This window comes from Brassica oleracea, chromosome C3 (genome assembly GCF_000695525.1).
Source record: "Brassica oleracea var. oleracea cultivar TO1000 chromosome C3, BOL, whole genome shotgun sequence".
Lineage (NCBI taxonomy): Eukaryota > Viridiplantae > Streptophyta > Magnoliopsida > Brassicales > Brassicaceae > Brassica > Brassica oleracea.
In genome coordinates this window covers 26112462-26137281 of record NC_027750.1, presented here as the reverse complement: position 1 = coordinate 26137281, position 24820 = coordinate 26112462, and the positions used below count along the sequence as shown (strand labels likewise).

Sequence of the window (24820 nt, the reverse complement as noted above, 5' to 3'; positions counted from 1 at the left end):
ATGACTAACTTTTTATCATTGGGGCCAAAAGGACTGAGTGAGATATATATAACAATCATCCCAGGCTCACATGTTTAACAATACTGATTTATTTAGCTTGAAAGAGCATTCACCTGTCTAAGGTAATTTTTTTTTAACAGTTCCTTAGCTGAGAAAACAGCAAAACCCATATGAAAAGAAAGAGAAAGTACAAGACTTTATTAAAGCATATCCATGGATGGAGTTACACACAACAAGAAGAAGGAACTGCAATTTCTCAAGTATCTTGCTACTGCAGTAACAAGAGGATGATAATGATACAACACACAACAAAAAGGTTTTCAGACACAACACATCAAGAAGGAGCATTAGAATCAAAATCTAACCATAACTGAGCTACAGAACACTGTCTAACTGGTAAAAAAAAGAAGAAAATTACAATTGGCAAGGTCAGGATATTGGAAGAACCTGAAATGGTGCTTCATCCTTTCCTTGCCTTTTTCAAGCCATTGAATTACACAAACCGAGAGAACGTCTTCCCTGTTCAGAACAATCTAAGCCAAGCTTTCAATGTTAATAGAAGCTTGGCAAGCCCTGCAAAATGGTATAAAGAGTTAACCGGACAAGAACTGAACAAATTACTGAACTTAATGTAAAAAGGACAGAATTTAAGATAAACCTGGAATCAGAGGATGTTGGTTTGGATTGTTATCAATGGCGAGAAGCAGAAGACGGTTTGTTGTTTAGACCGTCGTGCTGCTCCTCTTCTTGACCCTGAAACCGTGCTGGTACGCGAAAACCGGAAGAGAATTCACCTGAAGCAATTGGCGGAGGCATATGGTGGTGGTGGTTGAGATCGTCACTGGAGATGGATTGATGATGGTGGTGAGTAGGATCAAACCAAGCACGGATCATGGGACTGTAACTGGACTGAAGGGGACCCCTCTGAGAATAAAGCTGGCTTTGGCCAAGTACTGGCTGAAACGACGTCGTTGAAGGATGATTAGGAGGAGGAGCAAAGAGAAACCCTCCTCCTCCTCCGTTTCCTGTATCGTTAGCTCCGCCGCTGTTCCAAGCCACCAGTCTCTGAATTGACTGTTGCTCCCAACCACCCGTCGATGCGTCATACCCTAGCGGGTTGCTCTGTCCGTAGAACAGAACAGGCTCGGCTACGGAGTGGTGGTGGTGGTGGTGGAGAAGCGACGGTGGACCATCCGGGAACGGTTGCAGCGAGAGACGGAGATCTTGGTTTTGACTATTGGTTCTTGAAAGCAAATCCGGCGGATGATGATGATGGTAGTTGTGCATAAGCTGATGCGGCGGAGCCTCCGCCGTGGAGCCAACCACCGGGAAAAACGACTTTATAGTGTCAGCAATCGAATCTGAGTCCATCGACGGCGGAAGAAAGCTCGACTCGTTATCATTACTCCGGCGCCCCGTTGCTCCGGCGAATCCCACGGCCGTTCCACCGCTGAACTGAAGCTGCTGCGGCGGAGGAGATGGAGAAACTCGAGCTTTCGCGGCGGTTCTTCTCGGTTTAGCGTTCGCGGCGGCGTTGCGGATCGCATCCGCCGGATCCCACGGCGGAAGCTGAGCGAGCTCGTCGATGGAAGTCTTCGCCTTTTTGATAAGCCAGTCAACGGCTTTGCTCGGCCGGTCGAAGCCAAGCCGGTCTTGGACATCGTAGAACTGAATAGCCGTGTGAGCCGATAGCCTCACGCGCCGGTCACGTGGTCCTTTCGCCGTGCAGACTTTGCTGTGCCGGTCTTTCCTTCCCGTGGACCGCACAATGTGACCTCCTTGCACCTCGACTATCTCGCCGCAGCCGCCGTTCGCTGCCTCCGACGTAGCGCGGCGTCTCATTGAAGAAGATGACGGCGGTGCTGGAGGGTGGAGGAAGCGGTGAGCTTCGTCTTCTTCTGCCATTGGTTGAGGAGCATATTGAGGTAGCTCGGCGTCGTCTTCTTCGTCGAGGCGGCGGCGGCGACGGCGGTCGTTAGGCGGTGGAGAATCCAGGGTCACTCAAAAAGGATGTAACTCGCGCATACTTGCCTCTCTCTCTCTCTCTTACCTCAAAACCCTAACCCTAAAAAAAAAAAAAGAGATAGCTAAAGTTAAATAAGAAGAGGATTTAATTATCAGAAAAAACAGCAGACTAACCCATGTCTGAATCTCTCTCTGTACTTTACTAGAAAAAGTAAGAAGGAGACCAAACAGATGAGAGCAAGCGATGCAAGAGAGGGGAGAGATGTGTAATAGATTTCCTCAAAAGAAAAAAAGAGAGAGAGAGATGTGTAATAGACAAATCAAGAAAAATACCTAGAGAAAGCTTTTTCGATTTATTTCTCGGGAAAATATAAAGAGATGGTGAAAGGATGGAGAAGTAAAAATAAGAGAGGAGAGTGTGTTGTGGTTTGATGATGACGCAACTGGTAAGATGATAGTGTTTTTGCTCTCATTCAACATCTCTCTCTCATCTCATCTCTTCTCCTCTCTTCTGACATTCAATTTTCTTTTTTTTTCCTTTTTTTTCCATTTTGATTGCTTTTTTTGGGTGTAATCAAAGTTTAATTATTTCCCAAAATTTATTAATTTCTTCTTCTGATTTTTAGTTAAGATAAATCATCTATTCCCTTTTTTTTTTAAATACGTATTTTATTATTTAATAATAATAAATTGTAAACTTAAAAAGAGAACATATCATTTTTATTTAATCAACTTTAATTTATTTTTATATCATTTTATTTTACTTTAAAATATATGAGATGCTAAAATAATATTCATTTTAAAATCAGAGAACATACCATTTTTATTTACAATTCACACACAAACTATAAACTATCAAAGATTTGTCTTATTTACAACATAATATATAAAACATATCATATCCATTTCATAATACCAAATAAAATTAAAAAGGAGAAACAAAATGCAAAACTGTATATTATGAGGGCATCATAGTCGTATATTTGATTATTAGAGTTGAAATTACTGGAAAGAATAACTTTATTTTCCAGTTCGGAGGTTTAACAAATGAATAAGTACCCTAAAAACATATGGTGTTGGCTGGGTCAAGGTTCAATTCAAGCTTTCGTGCATCTCCGTTTCTCTTTAAGGGTTGACCCATATTGTGGAAATATATATAAAGCTCTTGTTGATGCTCCACTTCTTCACCTTTTGTTGCAAGAATCTCAATAGTTAACTAAAGCAGATTTTATTCGGAAAGTCGAACTTGACACACAAGGATACAATATACTACTAATATAGCACAACTAATAACGCCCTTCATACTTAATCTATATGCTTGGAATAACAATTTTCATGTTTGAGCTTTTTATTTAATATTGTCTTATATTCTATAAATTCTTATTGCTTCGCTTAAAACTAGAAAAGTATACAAAACAATCCAATATTTATTTCCAACTTGACTTGTGCGAATAATTGTTTTAACCATATCATGCATATAACACCAAATTCATATAGAAATTTTGTATTATTACTTATGAGAATGAGGTACGAAATAGATTAATTAATAAAAGAGAGTAAAAGACAATTTAAGCTTCAACGGAGATGCTTCAAATCTTTAGAGAATTTTACAAGTTGGAAAATAATTGGTGGGACTCCATAATGCTTCTTCAATCCCAACCAACTGACTACACAACTCGCATAACTAATTCACATATGTAATATATTGTGGTTAGAATAGTAGTATTTAACACAAAAATATATCCAAATGGTTAATAACAAATAACAGAAAAACCTTATTATTGTTCACACATTTTTATAACACACACGTACGGAAATCTAACATAGTTTCCAAGGTTTTCAAAAAGTTATATTTTTTTTTGTAACACCAATAAGTTATATTTTAAAAGCAAAAGTAAAAGCTTGACGCATCTTATCATATCAAATTCTTAAATTATACTATTGTATAGTTGGAAACAAATATATTATACAGCAAAATTTGTAGGTTTTAACTATTGCATCTGTATATACATAAACAATGTGTACTATCAAACACACCTACTTTAACGGGATAATAATTCTGAAAGTGACAGTATTTAGCATTATATAATCGGTTGATTGAGAAACCTAATACGAACACATTAAATAATTGATAAAAAACAAATAATATATATGATATTAGTTAGGTACTTATTTTATAGAGAAAAGGTTAATAATATATGTCATCCCACGGTTGCTTATGAAATTAATTAAACGAAAGTAGCTTTCCAACTTGAAATTACAGTCACAAATCGCAGCATAACAAAATAGAATAAGTATAATCATTATTTTATTATAGGAGTTTCTGTGAAATTTTAACTATTATGCACAATAACGTCAATATAGGTACTAACTGAAATGAATTATTCAATAACGCCATAAAATATTTTACATAATTCAGTAGCAGAAGGTATGCCTCAGCCTCGTTAAAAAAATTCCTGGCATAAATATGGCTAGAGCTGGGAATTTTAAGCGAAGCCCGCGGATTCCACCCTGTTTGATCCGCCGTGGAACGGGCGTAGGGTAGATTTAAATTTTGAATTTCGGATGCGATTTAAGACTATTTTAAGCAGGATGGGTGTGAGTAAGCCAAATATAAGTTGTGGTATCTGCTAACTCTAACTTCTTAAAAAAAAAAATTTAATTATAAATATATAAATATTATATTCTAAAATAATAATAATAATTAATATATAATTAAAATAATTATTTTTAATATAATTAATATTATCTGTGGATCCAATGGGCTATCCGCTGGTATAAGATTTTTTTTTGTGTGGGTTATGCGGATCGGATTTTTGAATAAAAAATGATTCGATCTGCAGCGGATCGGGGCAAGCTGATCCGCAAACCCATCCGAAGATGGCAACCTAGGCAAGTAGTATGTATTGATCCATTTTCACATAAATATCAATCTACGTTTCTATATATGATTATTGATAAGATTTAGTTTGATATTTTGATAAATTAATTGACCACTATCTTTTGTTTATTAGTTTACATTATTAGTTGGATGTTCGATAGACGTCTAAGATCAATTCAAATATAACATCAAACAACCTAACAGAGAATAAACGTATCTTTAGTCAAGTGTCCAACCAATTAATCAAATGTTATCACAGATACAAGAGGATGCCTAACCATTAATCAAATGCGAAGGAGAGGCGGAATGCAGTGCCGTGCCTAGACTATATGGGGCCTAAAGCAATTCTAAAAATTGGAGCCTTAAATTTTTTTTTCTTCTCGTTCTGAACATAATAAACATAAATATGAAAATAGTTTATGAAAAATATTTATTAAGATTGTTTACATGTATTCAAAGAATGATGATCCAAAAAATCACACCAATGCTAATAAAAAAAACTAAAACCGTAATTGCAAAGTTATAAAAGTATCCAACTTTATAATACCAAACAAATAAGAAGAGTATGTAATAAAAGTATGACGAAAAATAAAACATATACAGAAAACAGTAAATAAGTGAATATTCAAAAGCTAGAACTATATTTAAAATTTAGACCGGAAAAAGATGATATAATTAAATTTGTTGAAAAATATTAATAAAAGTAGACATAAAAATATTTTCAGACCAATAGATTGAATAATGGAGCCCCAAATTAACCATACGAAGAGGGGCTGAGGCAGTTGCCTCTTTTGTAAACACATAGGCACACGGCTCTGGCAGAATGCGATACAAAGCAAAGTAGATGTGCTTACGGAATATTACCTCACGCAAACATAGACAGTTTCAATCTTAATTTACAAACTTGCGAGTCCTTCCTTCCAATAGAATCATGGTCTCACTCTAAGTCAATAATTATAGTCATGTCCTCGATCGGCATATTCCTCCATGTGTACATGTTCAAGACTTTATTTAATTTATAATGTAATTTTCTTATATAAAATATATATACCTGAACCCTGAAAATATATGTAATGAGTCGACAATTTTTTTTTAAATGTAATGAATTGATCCCTGTTAATTCTACTGTGGATTTTGTGCAGATATACAAATGATGCAATCATATCGTCAAAAACGGATCGTGACAAAGTCAATGACAGATTATTATTATCACACTTAAAAGCATGTCGAGACATCAACTGAGTAACAGTAAACTGTTTTTTTCGTGTACATCAGTCGAAGATCATTTTATAAGATACCATGATAACCTTCTTTTTTTTTGGTCAAACCATCCGTTCTTTCATTTCTAATTTTTTTTTTTGACGAAATTCATTTCTAATCTTAAAAAGCGGTTTCATCGTTTACAGACTCTAAGGAAGAGTGTTCAAACACATACAGAGCTTCCTTAGCTAGCGATCAGCCGTCTCATTACATCTACGAGGTACATATTTAAAAGAGATAGAAGCAAATTATCTACTCAACACGCCTATGTCATGGAGGATTCCCTGCATAGTAATCACATAAGTGTTTATTGTGATCAAATTTATCAGACTTTTCTAATCTGAGCAACAGACCAAGTCTTGAGCTCCAGAGGACACATCAGCTTCCATAGCCACTTTTAAAGACAGCGCTTCAGCAACGAGGACAGAGGCCATCGGTGTGGGAGCAGCTGATCCACCGAATATTGTTACCCCATTTGTGTCTGAGCATGTCCAGCCCAAAACTCCTGCACAAAAAGAGTTATTCCAGGCCGCATCAGAATAATAGAGCGTATGTTTTCAGGTACCTGATTTTGAACAGAACTCGATGAGCAGTCTTTAGGCGAAACAAGGATTGTCAAACCATGATAACCTTCATTAAGCAACATTATCGATAATTTAAAAGCTATATTATTAAAATAAGCTAGTAACATGCACAGACGAATAGGCTTAGCGGAAATGTACGGCTCTCTTTTGGTCTGTCAATGACTCGTCGGTAAATATAAAGAGTGTATTACCTTCTCAGGCACATTGTTCACTTTTTTGATATGATAAAGACACTTGAGGGACACATTGTCCTTTTCCATCGTACGTGGTTTTACAGCAGTACCCCTCACGCTTGGTTAAGGGAAACTAGAGGATGAATGCATTCTTTTATTTTAAAATGTTGTCTATATTGTGAGGACCAATATTTACTTTAGTTAATTCTTTTAGATGATTGAGTTTAATTTTAAGCCACTAGATGACATCTAAAACAAAAAAAAATCTAAAGATTGAAATATATCTTAAAATTAAATGTTTTTTGTTAAATAATGGTTTTGTATTTCCCAACATATTTTTTTGTTCATTATTACAAATTATAATGCATGAAATCTATATTAATGTATAAAATAAGTTATAACTTTTTCTCTTCTACATTTTGATATCCATAATGTATATATTTTTGTAAATTTATAATAAATTTTGATGTCCATGTGAACGAGTTCTTGTGGACGAGGTTTTGTGGACACTATTTTGTGGACATACATATTTCTATATATCATATAGGATTGTGTGGACACCGTTTTATGGACATGCATATTTTTATAGAGCATTTCGTCGTACATCTTGAATGCGGTTTTTGTGTTTTTCCATTTTGATGTTTTTGTCCATATAACATTCAAATTATTTTCTCAATAAATTAAGTTATTTTACACAATTTGTTTCAAAACTCAAAAGTGATTACAGCGGCCAAACAATGAACAAAACCATCAAGGAACAAATATAAATTTAATCCACAAAATAAGAAGACTTTGTACATAAACAAGAAAACACACAAGCTTTTTTAAAAAAGAGGAAAAGTAAGAGTGAAGCACATACTTACTTCTCCAACGAAAGAAAAGAAACAATTAAGGTAACTATCATCCATCCACTTAAGCAAAATAATCGATCCAGTTCTCAACGTTCTCAGCGTTTTTATGTTTGCCACCACGAGATTGGTGATGATGATACAAATAATTATAGTGGTGATAAGGAGAGTAAGGAGGCGGCGCATACATCATCTGGAGCGGCATCATGGTCGGTTTTGAAATCAAATGAAACGAGAGGTGAAAGAGAAATCAGTGAGATTAAAATTCATGGATTTGGGAAAATGATTTTGAGATTCGGAATAAGAGAGAGAAGAAGTCTTTTGTTTATTTAAAATAAAGAAAGTATCGAGAAGAGAAGAGACAGGGATTTGAGTTAGTTAGTTTACTTAAGAGGGTAAAAAAGATAAAGCACAGAGAAAAAATGTGCCAAAAGCAAAATGTGTTATATTGCGTAATTGCAGAGACATAATGTGTCTTGGAGTGTAAATACAGAGTTTTTAAACACGTTAGAAGTCAGTACTTTGGTATATTTAAAACTTATTTACATTTTTGACTCGTTTTTTTGCGGGAACTAGGGTTAAATTGTAACAATTTAAATAAATAGTCAAATTATAGGGCCCAAATTATATTTGTTTAAACTGTTTAAAAAGTGAACATGAACATAACTGTAAAAACAAACAATTTATAGTGTTTTATGCTGATTTATTAAATTATTTTAAAATTTTAAAATATATTACGTAAATATACAACTTTATAACTATCATGAGGATTTACGTGTAGCTATATTAAAAATAAACAGTTCATGAAAATCTCTGAAAATCCTAAATTCCATGTAAGTTATTACTCTATTAATTGACATAATTGTTAATATCGTTTTTTTCTAGGATAGAAATCGAAATTTTAAATAGAGAATTTGAAATATAAATCTTCTGATGTAAGAACATTAAGCAATATTTTTCAAACTATTGAACTAAAATGAGCTAAAATGAACTAAATTAAGCTTCAAACTTATAGCTTTGGTGTGAGAGGAAAATAAAGATAGAGAAAAAAAAGAAACACGTGACGTCGGATTGGCACGTAGGACTGAATAATGCTGACGTGGCGACAGATGACAAATGACTCCACTGAAAATTAACACTTCACCTACTTTACCGTTTGATTACAAACGAAATTACGGTTTACCCTCGACTGGCAAATACGTGCGTCTTGTCGGATGTTGTGGATGATAGTACCATTCGGATCAGTTCTAATAAAAATCATTTGTCTTCATGTGTACTTTATTGTCAAAAACATAAATTTTTATTTACATCTATTTTTTTTTTTTTTTTGGCTTTGAATTAACACACTTTCGTCAATTCGCTATCAGAATAATTATTTTGTTTTGCTCGAGATATTATTTGTCACTTTCAAAGGGTCTATACTTATTTACTACTGCTCTTATTCCCTTCTTGTTGTGATTATCCTCCAATATTAATTACTTCAAATATATTAGTTCGTCCTAGACACCAACACCACTGATTATATGGTTCAAGAAAAAAATGTTACAACACACTGAATATATCTTTAATGGAAAAATAAATTAACCTATAGATATGTTTCTTTAATTCTTAAATTGTACAAAAGTTATTTACTAAGAAATTTTCTTCCACTTAAAGATTACCTGTGTACAATAAGGAGAAGAAAAAGAAAGGGTGAGACATTGAGAAGGGACATAATGTCCTTTCGCTCTCACTTCTTTAAACATTTAATTTTTCATCAAAGTAATGAAAATGAAAAATCATAAAGACAGAGCTCGTGATCCAATAACAAGTACACTTTCTTCATCTGTTTGTAAATAAATCAATACTGCAAGGCAGATAGTAGTATACGTTAAGATAGATCTCCAAGGCAGGTCATATTAGCCTACATAGCGTTAGAACAGTATCATTGGTTGGCAAAAACCCATTTAGCTTTAGCTTCTTCATCATAACTCGAACACAAAAAAAAAAAGTAAAATAAACAGAAAAGATAGAGAAAAATAATAATAAGAGGGAAGCAAGGATGAACTTATCAATTTAGATTTTTGGGGTGAGATTTATAGATTTGGGCCTAACGCACCGTAGTAGTACATATCAGTCGCTCTGTTCTCGTTCAAATTCAGTCTTTGGGTAGCTAATAATTTTGATTTGGTTAACACCTGAGGCAATGTGACTGGTTTATTAACGTAGCCACACAACGAGAGGGTCAAATTGAGCATCAATAATCACTTGAATTGCAGAAAGCGAGGGAACCTCCACTTTCAGTTATTTCACATAGGCTCAAACAAGACGATCGCTCTGCAGAGCATGTATTGGTCATGTCGTAATATGTTGACACTATATCCTTTTTGAGCATTCATGTAGCTCCACAGGCAGCCAGAAACACACGTTTGGAGAAGCGTGAGTTAGACTAACTCGACCCAAGAGGAGCCAGACAAACACGCATAACAATCAACTATGAAAGATATACTAAATTCATACTTTTATTTAGGAGAGCACAATCAGACGAGGATGAACCAACAGCACATGGCCTACATGTGAACCACTTAAGAAACTCTTAAGATCGATTTGGGATATAAACTAGAAAAAATAAACAAACGTTCTAACCATGCCACTCAAGGCTATTCTCTCTCACATGATATCAGGCTGATAAACGACAAAAAGGAGTTTTAAAGTTTTGCTATTGCACTCTCCTTCCCTTCCTCAGATGACCTATACATCATCTAGAATGCACGGTTAAAAAGAAAACCCACGACTGGTTCAACCCTGGTAAGGGTTCCCGCTGCCATCCCGGTTTGGTGGATAGTTGTTCTGGTACTGTGGCTGCTGCATTCCACCACTCTGCTGCTGGTAGTTGTTGTTGTTACCTGACCATCCTGCGTTTGGTGGACCTCCTCCCATGCTGTTCTGCGGTGGTACTGCACCTCCATAGTTAGGTGGCGGTGGTGCTCCTCCCATGTTGTTCTGTGGTGGCGCTCCTCCGTAGTTAGGTGGTGGTCCTCCTCCATAGTTTGGTGGTGGTGCTCCTCCATAGTTTGCAGGTGGCCGCTGTCCTGCCATGTTGTTCTGTGGTGGTGCTCCTCCATAGTTTGGCGGAGGCCTTTGTCCTCCCATGTTGTTCTGCAATGATGGTGGTCCCCCGTAGTTCTGCCCCATGTGAGGTGGAGGAGGTGCAGCGCCACCCATGTGAGGTGGAGGAGGAGGGCCTCCCATGGGAGTACGTTGGGGAGGAGGGCCACCTGACATGTTCTCTCTTCTCCTCTCAAAGTTTCTGCTTCTATCGAAGTTGCGAGGACGATCATTACGCCTGTTTCTTTCATTTGCTCTTGCATTGTTCCTTATCCATTCCTCATGGTACTTGGGATCATAAGGAACAGCCTTCCCATCAATGAAAGGTTCCCCTGAAATCCAATTTTTTTTTTAAAAACAACAATTTACTTCTCTGACAAGATAAAGATTAAAGCATTCAACAAAGCAACACCAACCAACAGGACTTCAAACCTACTTGCAGAAATGTAAACTAACAAACAAATAGAAGTCGTCCAATGTGACAGTCTAATACAAGGGCATGAAGCAAGTAACCAATTAGAGTGAAGACTAACAACAGATGCTTCCCCTTGTCAACAATTCAAAACAAGAAAGTAAAAAGGAATAGCAAAGCAACTCTCTTGATTCTCAGTTTGTGATACAGAACACACAGTAAGGCTTACCTCCATAGTCTTTGTTCCTCACATCAAGGTAAGAATCAGGAAGAACCCACCGCACCTTTGGCAACTCTACAGAGTTACAAAAATTCAATTAGAACGCAGCTCTAAACACAAAAATAGCGAAAACTAAAACCTCAAGAATGCAACTCTCTCTACCTTTGAGCTTGTGAGAAAGATCTTCAGACACAAGAGCTCCGAAAGCAAAATAACACCTAGTGGAAACAGAGTATATCTTCATCCTCGCTTCTTCTTCACTGAAACACATAAAAAAAAAACGATTCCTTTATCAATTCGCTCAAAACCCTAAATCTCCAAGAAGAATCAATGGTTTACCTTCCGACGATCTGAGCTAGGGTTTTGATATACCCATCAATAATCTCATCCCTCGTGAGATCTCCCTCAGGCGGCTCCACAACCACAAGCCAATGCTCGAAATCACACCCATCGAGCAAGATCGTCTCCTTGGGAGGCCTATTCGACCAATTGGGATTCGGATCGTTCAGAGAAGACGAAGTCGCCTGCGTCGAAAGACCTTTGAAAGACACAAATCCACCGCGAGCGACGGAGGACAAGGCGGCCACGAGGGGACGGGATCGGAGCGCGGAGAGAGAGGACGCCGGAGTTTTGGCGAGGGGAGCAGATGACGAGGCGAAGGATCGAGCGAACAGAGAGGAGAGAGATTTCGCCGGACGGCGAAGGAAGGAGCGAGAAATGGTGTGCGTCGCCATGGGAAACCCTAAGGAAAATGGTGGAAGAAAGAGATAAAAGCTATTAGTTAAATCAAGGGTTTTGCCAAGGTTTAATAGCAGAAACTGGTCATCCGAGGGTATTTTCGGTATTTCATTACCAAACTAACTATCGACGAACTCTTCGGTCATATCCCCTTGATCTTTTCAGATTCAACAAAATGACCCTCGACTTTAACTACAGTTACAAAAAAATGCCACTACTATTGCTAGTGAGTTTTCCAATCTAAGTTTTTTTTTTTTTTTGGTAAAATGTTAAAATTCATTACCAATTTTCCTTTTTTTTAATTTTTTTTATAATATATTAATATATAAAATCTGCCCGAAAGATCGGGAATCAGATACGGTTACAAGCTTGTTTTGAACAAAATTATCGAAATCTGACTATTACAAACCTAGCTTCACCCACCCACTAAACCCGGCACATTCCGCTAGGATGTTTTTTGAAATCCTTCGATATCGGTAGTCATTCTCAACCATCAACATGACTCTCGGGAAAGTGAGGTTCTCCGTGTTTCCGCGGATGCCGGGAGTTCCCTTGACGTTTCCGGAGTAGCTAGTTCCCGATGATCTCCACAAGCTCATAACTTCCTCTGTCTACGAAGCGCAAGACGACTGAAGGGGAGAGATCAGATACTTACCAATGCCTTGCGAATGCCACCAAGGCCAGCTCGAATAAAGCGCCACCGACACTTTGACCGCATCCCAAAACGAGCAAGCACTCGCTTCCGCCATCTACGAAACCTGTACAAAGATGAGTTGCCTCCACCGCCACTTCCTGAAAAGCAGTCTCTAAACCTGTGCAAGAAACGCCAGCCTCACCACCGTAGAAGGAACAAGACAAATCACCACGGCGCCGGGATGTGAGCTTCGACTGGATGCTGACTCCGAGGCTGCGAATGACCCCCGAGAACCGCCTAAGCAACCAAGGCCTTTGAGAACAAAAGGACCAATTTCTTGATCAAGAACTATCAACCCCTGAGCCACGGGGCGTGATATGACGATGATGAGCGAGAGACTTGAACTCGTCGAGTGAAGCCGTCACCTACTCTCGGAGAAGAACAAAAAAGGAAGCCAGGAGCAGGAGCTCCGAAAGAGTTGCGAGGCAACAAGAAGACCTCTCATGGCCATAGACGACCACTCGAGGTGAACCGGAAAACACACGCACGAAGAAATCAGACCGGACACTTTCACCACGATCACATCCGCCTTCAACCCTCGTCTCCTAAGCCCTCAAAGAACCTGAGAGAACTCTTGGTTACGGCAAGCCAAGCATCGGAATCTCTCAGACCCGAAGAAATCCTAAGCAAACACCACCATAACCGAAAAAGCACGAGCACCAGCAACAGACCCGCAGCTGCAGACCACCGCCGAAGCCACCGTGACAAGACCCTTTGCTACCACCCCTCGACGACAGAGAACCCGAGAGATCCATAAAAGGGAAAAGTGAATCTCTCCATAAACCCAAAAGCCGGCTCTAGATCGCTCTACTTCGCCGGACCCTCACCGCAATTCCGGAGAAAGAGCTACCCCTACCTTGTATCGGCTCCTCGCGACTGAAGCTTCCACCGGCGACGCAAGCTCGAACCTAGAAGAGCAAGCATATCGGGAGAGGGAGAGCATAGACGGCCTAGAGCAAAGAGGAAGACTAGACAGAGGAGAAGAGACCCCTCCGGCTCCGACACGCACTCTGACGTGACGTCCGTACGCCGGAGAGTAAGATTCAGTCGCAGATGAGATGAAAGGTCGAGAGAGAATATAGATACAGGAGAGAGAATACCAGTTTGATCTGGGAAGAAATACAGAAGACACAAGAAACAGAACAACAAAAATAAAACTAAATAGAGACTCATGCATAACTATACAGGGACTGACTACAAACTCAACAGCTAATAAGCAAAGGATACAACCAAGTCGGAACACACACTTGCCGCAAAATCAAACCCGCAGTGATAACGAGAACTGAGCCCGGAAGAAATTGGCTTGCCCGATGAACAGTTCTTAAAGATCGGATTTGTCAAGAACAGCTTGCGAGTACCTCCTAGCTTGCGACCTTCACAGACAGACAACTGCATCTATTATTAAGTGCTCCCGCACAGACAAGCCGAGGTTTATTTAAAAAGAACATGATGATTGGGAGCCGTTGAGGAGCCACAATCGCCGAGAAAAAACAAGGGTTCGAGAAAGCAACCACCCCGATGACCAAATTAGCTCAATACCTGCTTAAGGACAAAGGGGAACACTACCAACAAGATCAAGGGACCATAGCTGGTACTGGGATATGCCACACCCCACAAATGGAGTAACCGACAAGTACCTAGAAGCCGTAGACCACCTCGACCCACCAAGCACGCTCGCCATTCGCTGCCGTCGAGAACCAAAGAACAGAAGCCTTGAGCTTGCATAGATAAAGCTCTGGTGACAATCGGAGCCAAAGACATTGAGACACAGAGCTAAAACTCTCAGACAAAGAAGACACCTTTTGATGCTGAGATGACTGGCCAACAAAACCCGATAGAGACAAGGAGCAGTAAGGAAGGATGGAGGAATCGAACGGAAACAGCCATAGACGACTTCTCCAACGAGATCTCCGAGACCTTCAAGCGCAAGATCCATAGACAAGGTACCACCACACAGTAGTAACCTTACACTGGACGCATCTCCGAGGTAAAGAGACCCTCCGGAACAAACTGAGATACTGGCTTGCGCCAAGACACCCTAGAACAGCTAAAACCAGAGAACCCAAAGTCACTGTGACCCAGATCGAGACACCAAGCTAGGATCCCCACCGAAACAAGCCGGAGAAACCCCAATCTAATTTGCTTTGTGTGTGTGTGTTTACTGTTGTTGATAATCTGTGGTATAGTAGGAATATGATATGCGATTGTTTGGATTTTACAATAAGTTATATTTGCTAATTTATGTCCTGGTAGGAATTAGAAAATATATCATTATTTTATATGTTTGTAAATTATCAAATGTTTATTTTATAGGAAATATTTTTAGTGAAATGGTTTAATATGAGCTTTGGTTTAGTTGAGGAGGTACAGGCCCGGTCCGGCACCATGTGGTGCCTAAAGCCCAAAAATTTTATACCCATCAATAAAATACATAGCCTATAAAAATGAAAGAGATTAGAATCAAAGCCACCACCTCCATGACACAAGATATAGCACTAACCACTACACCATTGTCATTTTAAACAAAATTGCTGCCCCTAAAATATATAACATAATTTTGACGCCTAAAGCAAGGGCTTTACCTGCTTTAGTCCAGGGCCGGCCCTGAAGAGGTATAATGTATGAGAAATTCTTGGGTTCACCCCCTAGGGTGAACCTCTAGATTCACCAACCAATAGTGTTTGAGTATTTGATATTTGATATCTTTTAAAAAAAGAAACAAAATTAAATTTCCAAATAAGATTATATTTTTAAAATAAAACAATAAAAATACATAAAAACTAGGTAATAACCCACGCCTTGCGCGGGATGTGATTATTAGTTTCGTTATTTTTAATAAAAAGACATTAAATCAGTTTAATCTGGATAATAGTTCGGTTTTAAGTTTTTTTTTTGGTTTTTAATCTTCTAAAATATAACTATTATTTTAAATTAATATTCATTTAAGTTTATTTCGCTAAAATGTTTGATTTTTTTGGTTTTATTTCCCGGTAAAAACCAAAAATTAATATTATTTGTTTATTTTCATGTTATGAATTTTTGATAGCCGATATGTCGAACCAATAGTTTCTAAACAGATAATAGTTTAAGAAAAAGAAAAGAAAATTATTAAGACAAATCATTTTACTACAATTTGGTTGGTAGTGAAAGAAGCATTAAGAAAAAATATTTCAACTTTCAAAAAAATTAGTACTTCAGTTGTGGTAAATATTTAGTTACAAGGTGCTCACATCAAGGTGCACATGTATGTGTATGTAAAAAGTATTTAAAAATAGTTGACAAATATATAAAGATATTGTTAATTAATAGTAAATGACATTTTTGTTCAAAATAATACTTGAAAGATAAAATTAAAATTAATTTAAAATAAAAAAGCCTTGATATTAGTCATTTTTTACATATAAAGAAAATAAAATTGTATCCGTAAATAGGGGTGGACACAGATCGAATATCTGGGTATGTGGAAGCATTCATGTTGATTCGATCTTTAGCCACCTAGATATTCGGTGACTCGGATATCCGAAATGTTTTATAATTTTAAGGAATATCCGATTTGATCCGTAAATAAAATAAAAATTTAAAAATAATTTAAAATTTTAATAATAACATTTTGTTACAAAAATAGAACATTATTTAACTTTTTATATTCTAGTACCTAATATAATAAATTTAATTCATAAAAATATTGTAAAACTGATATAAAATATAATATATATATATAACATATATATATATATAATTGTTTACATATATGTATATATATATGCATATAACAGATCGAATTAGATATCCGTTCCTAAAAATATTGGTATTTGTGATTTGAATCTTTTTTGGATATTGTATTTTAGTATTTGATTTTTTCGTAGAGTTACGGATATCCAGATTTTTTGGTTCAAATCAAAACGGATAACGAATCGAATAAAAAATTGTGAATATTTTTCTCAACTTTATCCGTAAACAATAAAAATAATATATATATAGTTTGGCTTTTGATTCATTATCTATTTTTATTCGAACCGAAAAATCCAGAGTTTTAGTGGAATCATGTATGTGAGTTTTATATTGAAAAAATCGCAAAATACATAGTGTGAACATATTTACGAATATAGTGTGAACGCGTTAGCATACTTATTATCACATCATTGTGAGGCTGCCACGTGTCTATTATAGTGTGAATGCATTTATTACAATGCTTCTCTTTTGATATATAAGAGATAGTTACAAAAAATAAATAAATAAATATTGTTAAACCGTTAGCAAAATACTAAATACTGTACCCTAAATCCTAAACTCCAAACCCTAAATTATAAACCTTAAATCTTGGATAAACCGTAAACCATTGGAAAATTTTAAACCCTAAATCATACATTAAAAACTAAATCTTAATAACACTAAACCGTAAAACCTAATCACTAAACCCTAAACCCTTGGATAAACCCTGAACCCTTGGATAAATCATAAACTCTAAATCAAAAATATTTAAAATTAAACCCTAAAGTTTATGATTTATCGAAGGGTTCAGAGTTTACCCAAGGGTTTAGGGTTTAGTGATTATGATTTAGGGTTTAGTGTTATTAAAATTTAGTTTTTAATGTATGATTTAGGGTTTAAGATTTTCCAACGGTTTAGAGTTTATCCAAAGTTTAAGGTTTAACGTTTAGGGTTTAGGGTTTAGGGTTTAGGGTTTAGGATTTAGGGTATAGGGTTTAGGGTTTAGGGTTTAGGGTTTAGGGTTTAGGGTTTAGGGTTTAGGGTTTAGGGTTTAGGGTTTAGGGTTTAGGGTTTAGGGTTTAGGGTTTAGGGTTTAGGGTTTAGGGTTTAGGGTTTAGGGTTTAGGGTATAGGGTTTAGTATTTTGCTGAAGACTTAACAATATTAATTAATTTATTTTTTGTAACTATTTTTATTTATTATTTTATTTTAAAAATATAATCTAATTTGGATATTCAATTTTATTTCTTTTTTAAAAAAATATCAAATATCAAATATTCAAACACTATTGGTTGGTGAACCTTGGGTGAACCCAAGAATTTCTCATAATGTATGTCTTTACTATATGGTATAGTGATATATCCAAATGTGTAAATTAGTAACTCAAATTATTTTAAGGTAAGAGTAAAATATCCTCTTCTATAAATTGTGCCGGAAGTTAACAAATCTATACTATTAAAGCAGGATCCTTAATTATTATTTTTTTCTTTTCTTAATATAATTTAAGCATTCATAAAAATCTATACTATTAAAGCAGGATCCTATTGTCATAATTACCTTAGGGGCATGTTTCCTTCACTAACATTGCATGTTTCATTAAGGGCAATTAAGTAATATTAATAACAAATCTATATTGGGTCATTATTTTTGGATCCAGCCCAAATCAAATCTCTCTTGGGCCATTTGGGCCTATTAAAAAATCAGATTCAATTATCACCTTTTTTTTTCCTTTGGACCATTGAGTCCAAGTTCAAATAATTTTTTAGCAACTATTCTTAATTATTATTTTTTTCTTTTCTTAATATAATTTAAGCATTCATAAAAATAATTGAATTTTTTTATTGAAAAGTATAAATCTTTATTAAAAGTATATAATTTTTTAATTAAAATATTAACCCCATAATAAAATTGAGAGCTATACCAACTTAAGTCATTAAAAAAATAAAGTTTAATTTTTTTAACATAAATAGTCATTTAAAATGAAATACGATAAATAAAGATAAAATTTTTAAGTCTTTTATAAAATAAAAAACAAATATATGAAAATGTGACATTTACTAAATATTTGTCAATTGAAAAAAAAAAACAAAAATAAACCCGCGCTTTCAAGGTCATAATCTAGTATGCTTTAAAACATGAATTACATGTTCAGTAAAGCCATAAACTACCCACTTACTCCACTCAGACAGAGCTCTTATTACAAAGTCACTCAACATCAATGGAGAGATGACTAAACCCCTTATTTCACGTCACACTTAACTCTTCGAAGTTAAACAAGCGTTGCCTTGGCGAGCTGAAGCGCTTTCTCACGCCCGTAAAACTTCTCAACGATCGCAAGTGCACACTCCATTGCAGTCCCTGGAGCTCTGCTCGTTATGAGATTTCCGTCCGCAACGACTCTGTGATCAACGTGACTCTGGTCCGAAAGTCTGTTGCTCACCACTGGGTGTGTAGTTGCCTTCTTACCCTAATACAAAACATGCCTCTTACATCTCAGTTCAAGATATATAACAATAAGACTGTAACGTTTTCACATATATTAAGTACTGATTTGAATATTGCACCTTGAGTAAACCATGAGGCTCAAAGACGTAAGCAGGCGACGCGCAGATTCCTCCATATGGTTTGTTTGCTTCCGCTTGTTTCTTTAACATGTTCACCAGTTTCTCGCAGCGTGACAATCTTGACGCACCGTTAAGACCACCCTGAATGTTGACACATCAACGAAGTTAGATATTTTCTTTTGTACTATTATTCAATGAATGTCTAAAATTTATGTGAAAGTATATAAGCACTCACAGGCAGCATAATCATATCGAATGACTTCTCTAAAATCTCATCAAGAAGCACATCTGCGACTAGGTTAGCTTTGTGAGATCCTACAACTTCCAAACTGTTACCAACCGAAGCAATCACTACATTTGCTTTTGCCCTCCTCAGGGTATCTACAACCGCAATAGCTTCAATTTCATCTGATCCCTCGGCAATGGGAACAAGAATCTGAAACATGAAAACACATCTTTGTAGTCTAGGAGTGTATTTTATAAAGGACTAAGTGGAGAGGTAAATGAACACATGTATATATACCTGTGGGGTATCTTCGAATGTCCAGTTTATTTGGTTAAGCTCAGTAAAGGTAAACTCCTCACCAGGGTTAGGACGAGGCAGCTGATATCAATAAAGAGAACAAGTAAGTCCAAGAGGGGACGACAAAGCAAGTGTGAACACTATGGCTTTAGTTACTATGTTTCTGATAAAAGAGGGCAGAGACAGAAACATACCAAGATACTAGAGACATCAATAGCTGTCTGTTTTCCACACAGCTTCTCAATAAGAGTGAGGGAGAATTCAATGGTGGTTCCTGGTCCTCGGCTGGTAACTATCTTCCCATCTATCTCCACTCTTGACTCACTAGCAGTTGCACAAGTAGCTGCAAGTTTCTCCATAAAAACAGGGTAACACGTTGCCTGCAAGAAACCCCCATGCAATCCAAATTTATTAAGAAAAGAACTGAAAACAAGATAATAGTAACGTTCTTTGAGACTTGATCGCTTGTGACTTACTTTTTTGCCTTCTAGTAAACCCCAAGTACCAAGAGCCAAAGCAGGAGCACAACAGATAGCTGCGTTAAGTCGTCCATCTGTCTCTTGTTTCTTTACCATGTTCTCTAATGGTTTGCAATTTTTAAGAGTCTCGCCGCCGGGAAGCCCTCCCTTTTTATCAATCATATAATCAAATGTAATATCAGCAAATCATCTCTTAAGGTACTTCAGAGAACTTCAAAAGCAATAATCTATGGACTAGTTTCACATTGCTAATTGATTGCTAAATAATATATTGGTCGATCTACATAAATGCGATAAAGTAAACGACATAAAACTTAACATAGTTTACCAAATTCAAAGAGAGATAATATTATCATAGGAATACAAGAACACATGATATTTTGGCTAGCTCCAGTAATTTCTAATGCTACATGGCCAGAATAGATTTTAAGGCTTATATCAACATGTTTCTTGTGTATTTTGAGTTAAAAAACTAACAATTCGTTCCGACCATCTCCTTAATTAGTTGTCAATTATTGCAAGATGTATTAACCGGGAGACTTACGGGGAGCATGATAAGATCGAAAGTAGAGTCTGTAATGTCAGAGAGGAGAGTGTCGGCGACCATCTTGATTCCATGACAAGCATCAACGCCAACCTGATTCTCAACGGAAGCCACCGTCACGTAAGCGCCACTTCGTCGCAATACGGTGATCATCGCCAATGCTTCTAGGGGCTCAGTACCATGAGCAATAGGGATCAAAACCTAAAAAGAAAAAAAAACTCGGATCACCAAGAGAACCTAACGAAAATTAAAATAAATTAAAAGATTACGTACGTACAAGGATGAAAACAACGAGATCGTACCTTCTTCCTAGATGAAGCCATAGTTTACAAAGCTGAGAGAGAGAGAGAGAGAGAGTCACGAAGATGGTATATGGAAGAAAGAGAGTGAAGAGGAACGGAGTGTCACTGGTGAGGTTAAAATAGTGCAGAGGCTCAAGTGACGACGCCATTCACGACTTTTCATCCCCTTTGATCAAAAAGGTTGACGCGTGTGATGACGTCAGTAACGATAAAAAGGCATCCATTCGGACGTGGCATATGGTGATTGGTGGAACGTGATTACACGTCATCAGGTTGGATAAAGTCTTGATTCCACTTGGCATTCGGTAAACTAAGACGGCGTGTAGCTTGGGCGACCAAAGCAAAAGAATTAGGACAACGAGATCACGTCTCGATTCTTGATTTTGTCCATGCACGTGTATTGTTGTTCTTTTGATATTTGTAACAAATTAATAAACCGGATGAATACTATATCGAGCTGGGAAGATAAATCTTCTTTTATAGTGTTCAAAATGGTTTGTGGGTAGTATTTGAAGAATAAAGTTACTTGGTCGACAAGTTAGTTGGTTTACCTGAGTCTTTTGGAGTTTTTTAAATTTGTTTCTGAGTCAATAAACCTCTCCTGACTTGTAGGAAGATGGTTACTAGTTGGTTAGTTGTTTCCTATTCTTTAGCTAGCTTTGCATTACTTAAATCGTGAGTTGTAATCTCTTTTGGTCTCAAGCAATAAAAAATCAATTCAGTAAAAAGGCTTTTACCTCTTACAAGTGGTATCAGAGCTTTCTCGATCTAAAAACTTGTGATACGAAAAGAGTGAGAGAATGGGAGAGAGAGACTCATCGCTGAACATACCGAAGTTTGACGGTGACTACGAGCATTGGGCAATGCTCATGGAGAACCTGCTGAGATCAAAGGAGTGGTGGGAGCTCATTGAGGTTGGGATCACGCAGCCGGAGAGAAACATGATTCTGACAGGCCCACAAAGGACTGAGGTAGCCGAGCAGAAGCTGAAAGACCTCAAGGTGAAGAACTACCTGTTTGCATCCATTGACAAAACAATTTTGAAGACGATTGTGAAGGAGAGTTCAAAGGACATATGGGAGTCAATGAAGGCCAAGTACCAGGGGAACAAGAGGGTGCAAAGTGCACAACTGCAGAGGCTGCGAAGGGACTTCGAGGTCCTAGAAATGAAGGAAGGAGACACGATAACGGAGTACTTCTCCCGAGTTATGGTTGTGGCCAACGACATGAGGAATTTGGGAGAAGATTTGCCCGATGACAAAGTTGTTGAAAAGATTCTCAGGACTCTAGTTGAGAAGTTTACCTATGTGGTGTGTGCCATAGTCCAAAGACATCAAGGAGTGATAACTCATGATCTTAATAGTATTTAGCATCTTATTTAGTTCATTTTAATCATTATATATTGCATTTAGGTCTTAATATTGCATTTACATGCATAATTGCATAAATAGGGGCTAAAGTGCACACTTGAGAAGTTTGGGGCGAAATCACAAGGTTGTTCTTGCAAGTTATGGAGTTTGTGGCCAATTTGAAAGAAATCCGAAACCAAGGGACCATCTTGCAATTATACGAGGGCTAAATCGCACAGATGAAAGATTGGGGTTGATTTTAGAGGGTGTGTCTGCAAATTCTAAAGATAGGGGCCATTTTGTAAAGAACCAGAAGTTCAGGGACCTGTCTTGCAAATACTTATAACTTCACCATTGGAGAGGATCGAAGCTTTTTCTTAGACGGAAACGACGAGCACGGCCACGATGGAGCTGAGCACGGTCACGGTGGAGCTGAGCACGGCCACAGAGGAAGCTTGGTCGCGTATTGGAGGAGACGGTGGCGCAGTCACGGCTTGATTTGCGACGATGACTAAAGCTCTCGGCTACGACGAGGAAGGCGGAGCCAGTGATGACCACGACGGCTCGAGCTTGATTTCGCGAGGAAGAGGAGAGGCGACGACAGTCACGGTTTTGATGTGTTGCGATGTGTTGTGGTGGCTGGAGTACAAACTGAACCACCACCGCGAGCTTGGCTGAGACGAAGAAGACGAAGTCCAAGCTCGAGCAAACACAGCGGATAGACGCAGCGGGTTCATCGTGCCGCTGGAAAAAGACCTATGCCCCTGTCCAATATCGACTTGGTGGAGCGGGTCGTAAAAGCCGCTGTGGAGAAGACAAGAGTCGATTTCAAAACATTGACCGGTTTATTCCGGTTTGACCCGGTTTTATCCAATCAAACCATTTCGAGTTTTGCTTTCCTATAAATAGATTTAGACCTAAAAACTCTAGTTTTATCTCATTTTTCTCTTAAGACTTTGTCTAAACTTGTAAAAGCTTGAATCTTTCTATAATCTAAGGAAGTACTTTATCTTATAATTGTGTTTCTCTTGCTCATTAACATGATTAGCCTTGATCCTTACATGAGTTTAAGGTTTCTCATGGAGATTATTGAGTAGACACATTTTGGATTCATGGGTTAAGGTAGATTAGGGTGATTAAGCTAGATCTAAGGTGTTTTAGTATAGATCATCTTGTTCCTTGCTAGTAGAGTGCTCTTAATGCAACTCTAGAGTTGGCCTCTCTAAAGTTGAGCTCTAGGCATTTCATACCCGGAAGGTGTTTGATGAAATGCCTGAACCAACTCTCCTAAGTTTTTAACATTCTTTACCAAAGGAATTTGTTGTTAAAGGTGTTAAGATGGCTAGTAGACTTGAGATTAATGATTACTTAGATAACATTCAACCAAAGGAATTTGATGCTTGAGTTATATAGGTAAATGAGCATTCATCTAGGGATAGAGTTTGTTTAGGATTGTGTCTAGGTCTAAGGTAAATAGATTGATTGAAAGTTGATACCTTTAGATTGAAACTTGATCACTTTATATCAATTATCCTTACCCATGAATCCATCCTTAGTATTTGAAAGTTCTTGCACTTATTTCTTGATTGGATTTGAGATCACCTTGTTTATATTTATAGGATATTAGCTTCTTACAAATCATCCATCTTCTTGTTTGCTTAGATTAGGAAAGCTTGTGTATTCTTGGTGTTATAGGTCACTAGTTCCTTGTGGATTCGATCCTAAAATGCTACAATGACATACCATTCGATTGTGGTATTGTTGGCACATTAGGTTAATTGATGTGTGCTTAAACGCGTAATCAAGGAGCTGTCTGTCGATGAACTCCAAAGCTCCCTCCTTGTTCATGAGCAGAACCTGAGCAAGCACATAGGAGATGAGCATGCTCTAAGAATGGAGGATGGGAGAGGACGAGGAAGACACTCTCAAGGGAGAGGGAATCAGTACCAAAACCGAGGAAGAGGTGGCTCCAGAGGTAGTGGAAGAGGAAGCTTTGACAGAGGAAATGCAAGCTTCGACAAGAGTAACATTGAATGCTTCAAGTGTCACAAGATGGGACATTACAAGAATGAGTGTCCCTTATGGGAAAAATCAGCTAATTACGCTGAAATGGAGGAAGATATACTTCTCATGGCTCAGATCAATGAAGAAGTGGAGCATGTATGGTACTTGGACTCAGGATACAGCAACCATATGTGTGGAGTTAGGGAGTGGTTCATCACCTTTGATGATCAATTCCGGCAACAAGTACGACTTGGAGATGACAGAAAGATGCAAGTTGAGGGAAGAGGAAACCTGAGACTTGAGATCAATGGCGCAACACAAGTGATCTCCTCTGTCTACTACATACCTGGACTGAGAAACAACCTACTCAGTGTTGGGCAGCTTCAACAGAAGGGACTGCGGATCATCATTGAAGATGATGAGTGTGAGATCTGGCACAAACAGCAACAGCGAGTGATCATGCACTCAACGATGACTGCAAAT

General features: G+C 37.5%; 3 protein-coding genes across 4 annotated transcripts; all 3 read right to left on the bottom strand.

Moving 5' to 3' along the window:
* Positions 1-176: 176 nt before the first annotated feature.
* Positions 177-2416, bottom strand: LOC106335904 (transcription factor TCP4-like). 2 transcript variants are annotated; one of them, XM_013774582.1, is made up of 3 exons: positions 2140-2416; positions 659-2065; positions 177-573 (listed from the first exon to the last, which is right to left on the bottom strand). In XM_013774582.1, exon 2 carries the CDS (start codon positions 1903-1905, stop codon positions 691-693), a length of 1215 nt encoding a protein of 404 aa, XP_013630036.1. In that variant the 5' UTR covers positions 1906-2065; positions 2140-2416; the 3' UTR covers positions 177-573; positions 659-690. The 2 variants fall into 2 exon arrangements, with proteins under 2 accessions (XP_013630036.1, XP_013630037.1); XM_013774583.1 differs by having other exon boundaries at positions 2299-2416.
* A 7825-nt stretch (positions 2417-10241) lies between these two features.
* Positions 10242-12216, bottom strand: LOC106336338 (multiple organellar RNA editing factor 8, chloroplastic/mitochondrial-like). The gene is made up of 4 exons (XM_013775143.1): positions 11770-12216; positions 11593-11690; positions 11440-11505; positions 10242-11130 (listed from the first exon to the last, which is right to left on the bottom strand). Exons 1-4 carry the CDS (start codon positions 12162-12164, stop codon positions 10490-10492), a joined length of 1200 nt encoding a protein of 399 aa, XP_013630597.1. The 5' UTR covers positions 12165-12216; the 3' UTR covers positions 10242-10489.
* A 6459-nt stretch (positions 12217-18675) lies between these two features.
* On the bottom strand, positions 18676-21112 carry LOC106329400 (protein DJ-1 homolog A-like). The gene is made up of 8 exons (XM_013768044.1): positions 20985-21112; positions 20683-20883; positions 20136-20285; positions 19854-20039; positions 19660-19740; positions 19372-19572; positions 19137-19277; positions 18676-19039 (listed from the first exon to the last, which is right to left on the bottom strand). The coding sequence occupies exons 1-8, from the start codon at positions 21003-21005 to the stop codon at positions 18842-18844; spliced, it is 1179 nt and encodes a 392-aa protein (XP_013623498.1). The 5' UTR covers positions 21006-21112; the 3' UTR covers positions 18676-18841.
* Between the last annotated feature and the right edge of the window lie 3708 nt (positions 21113-24820).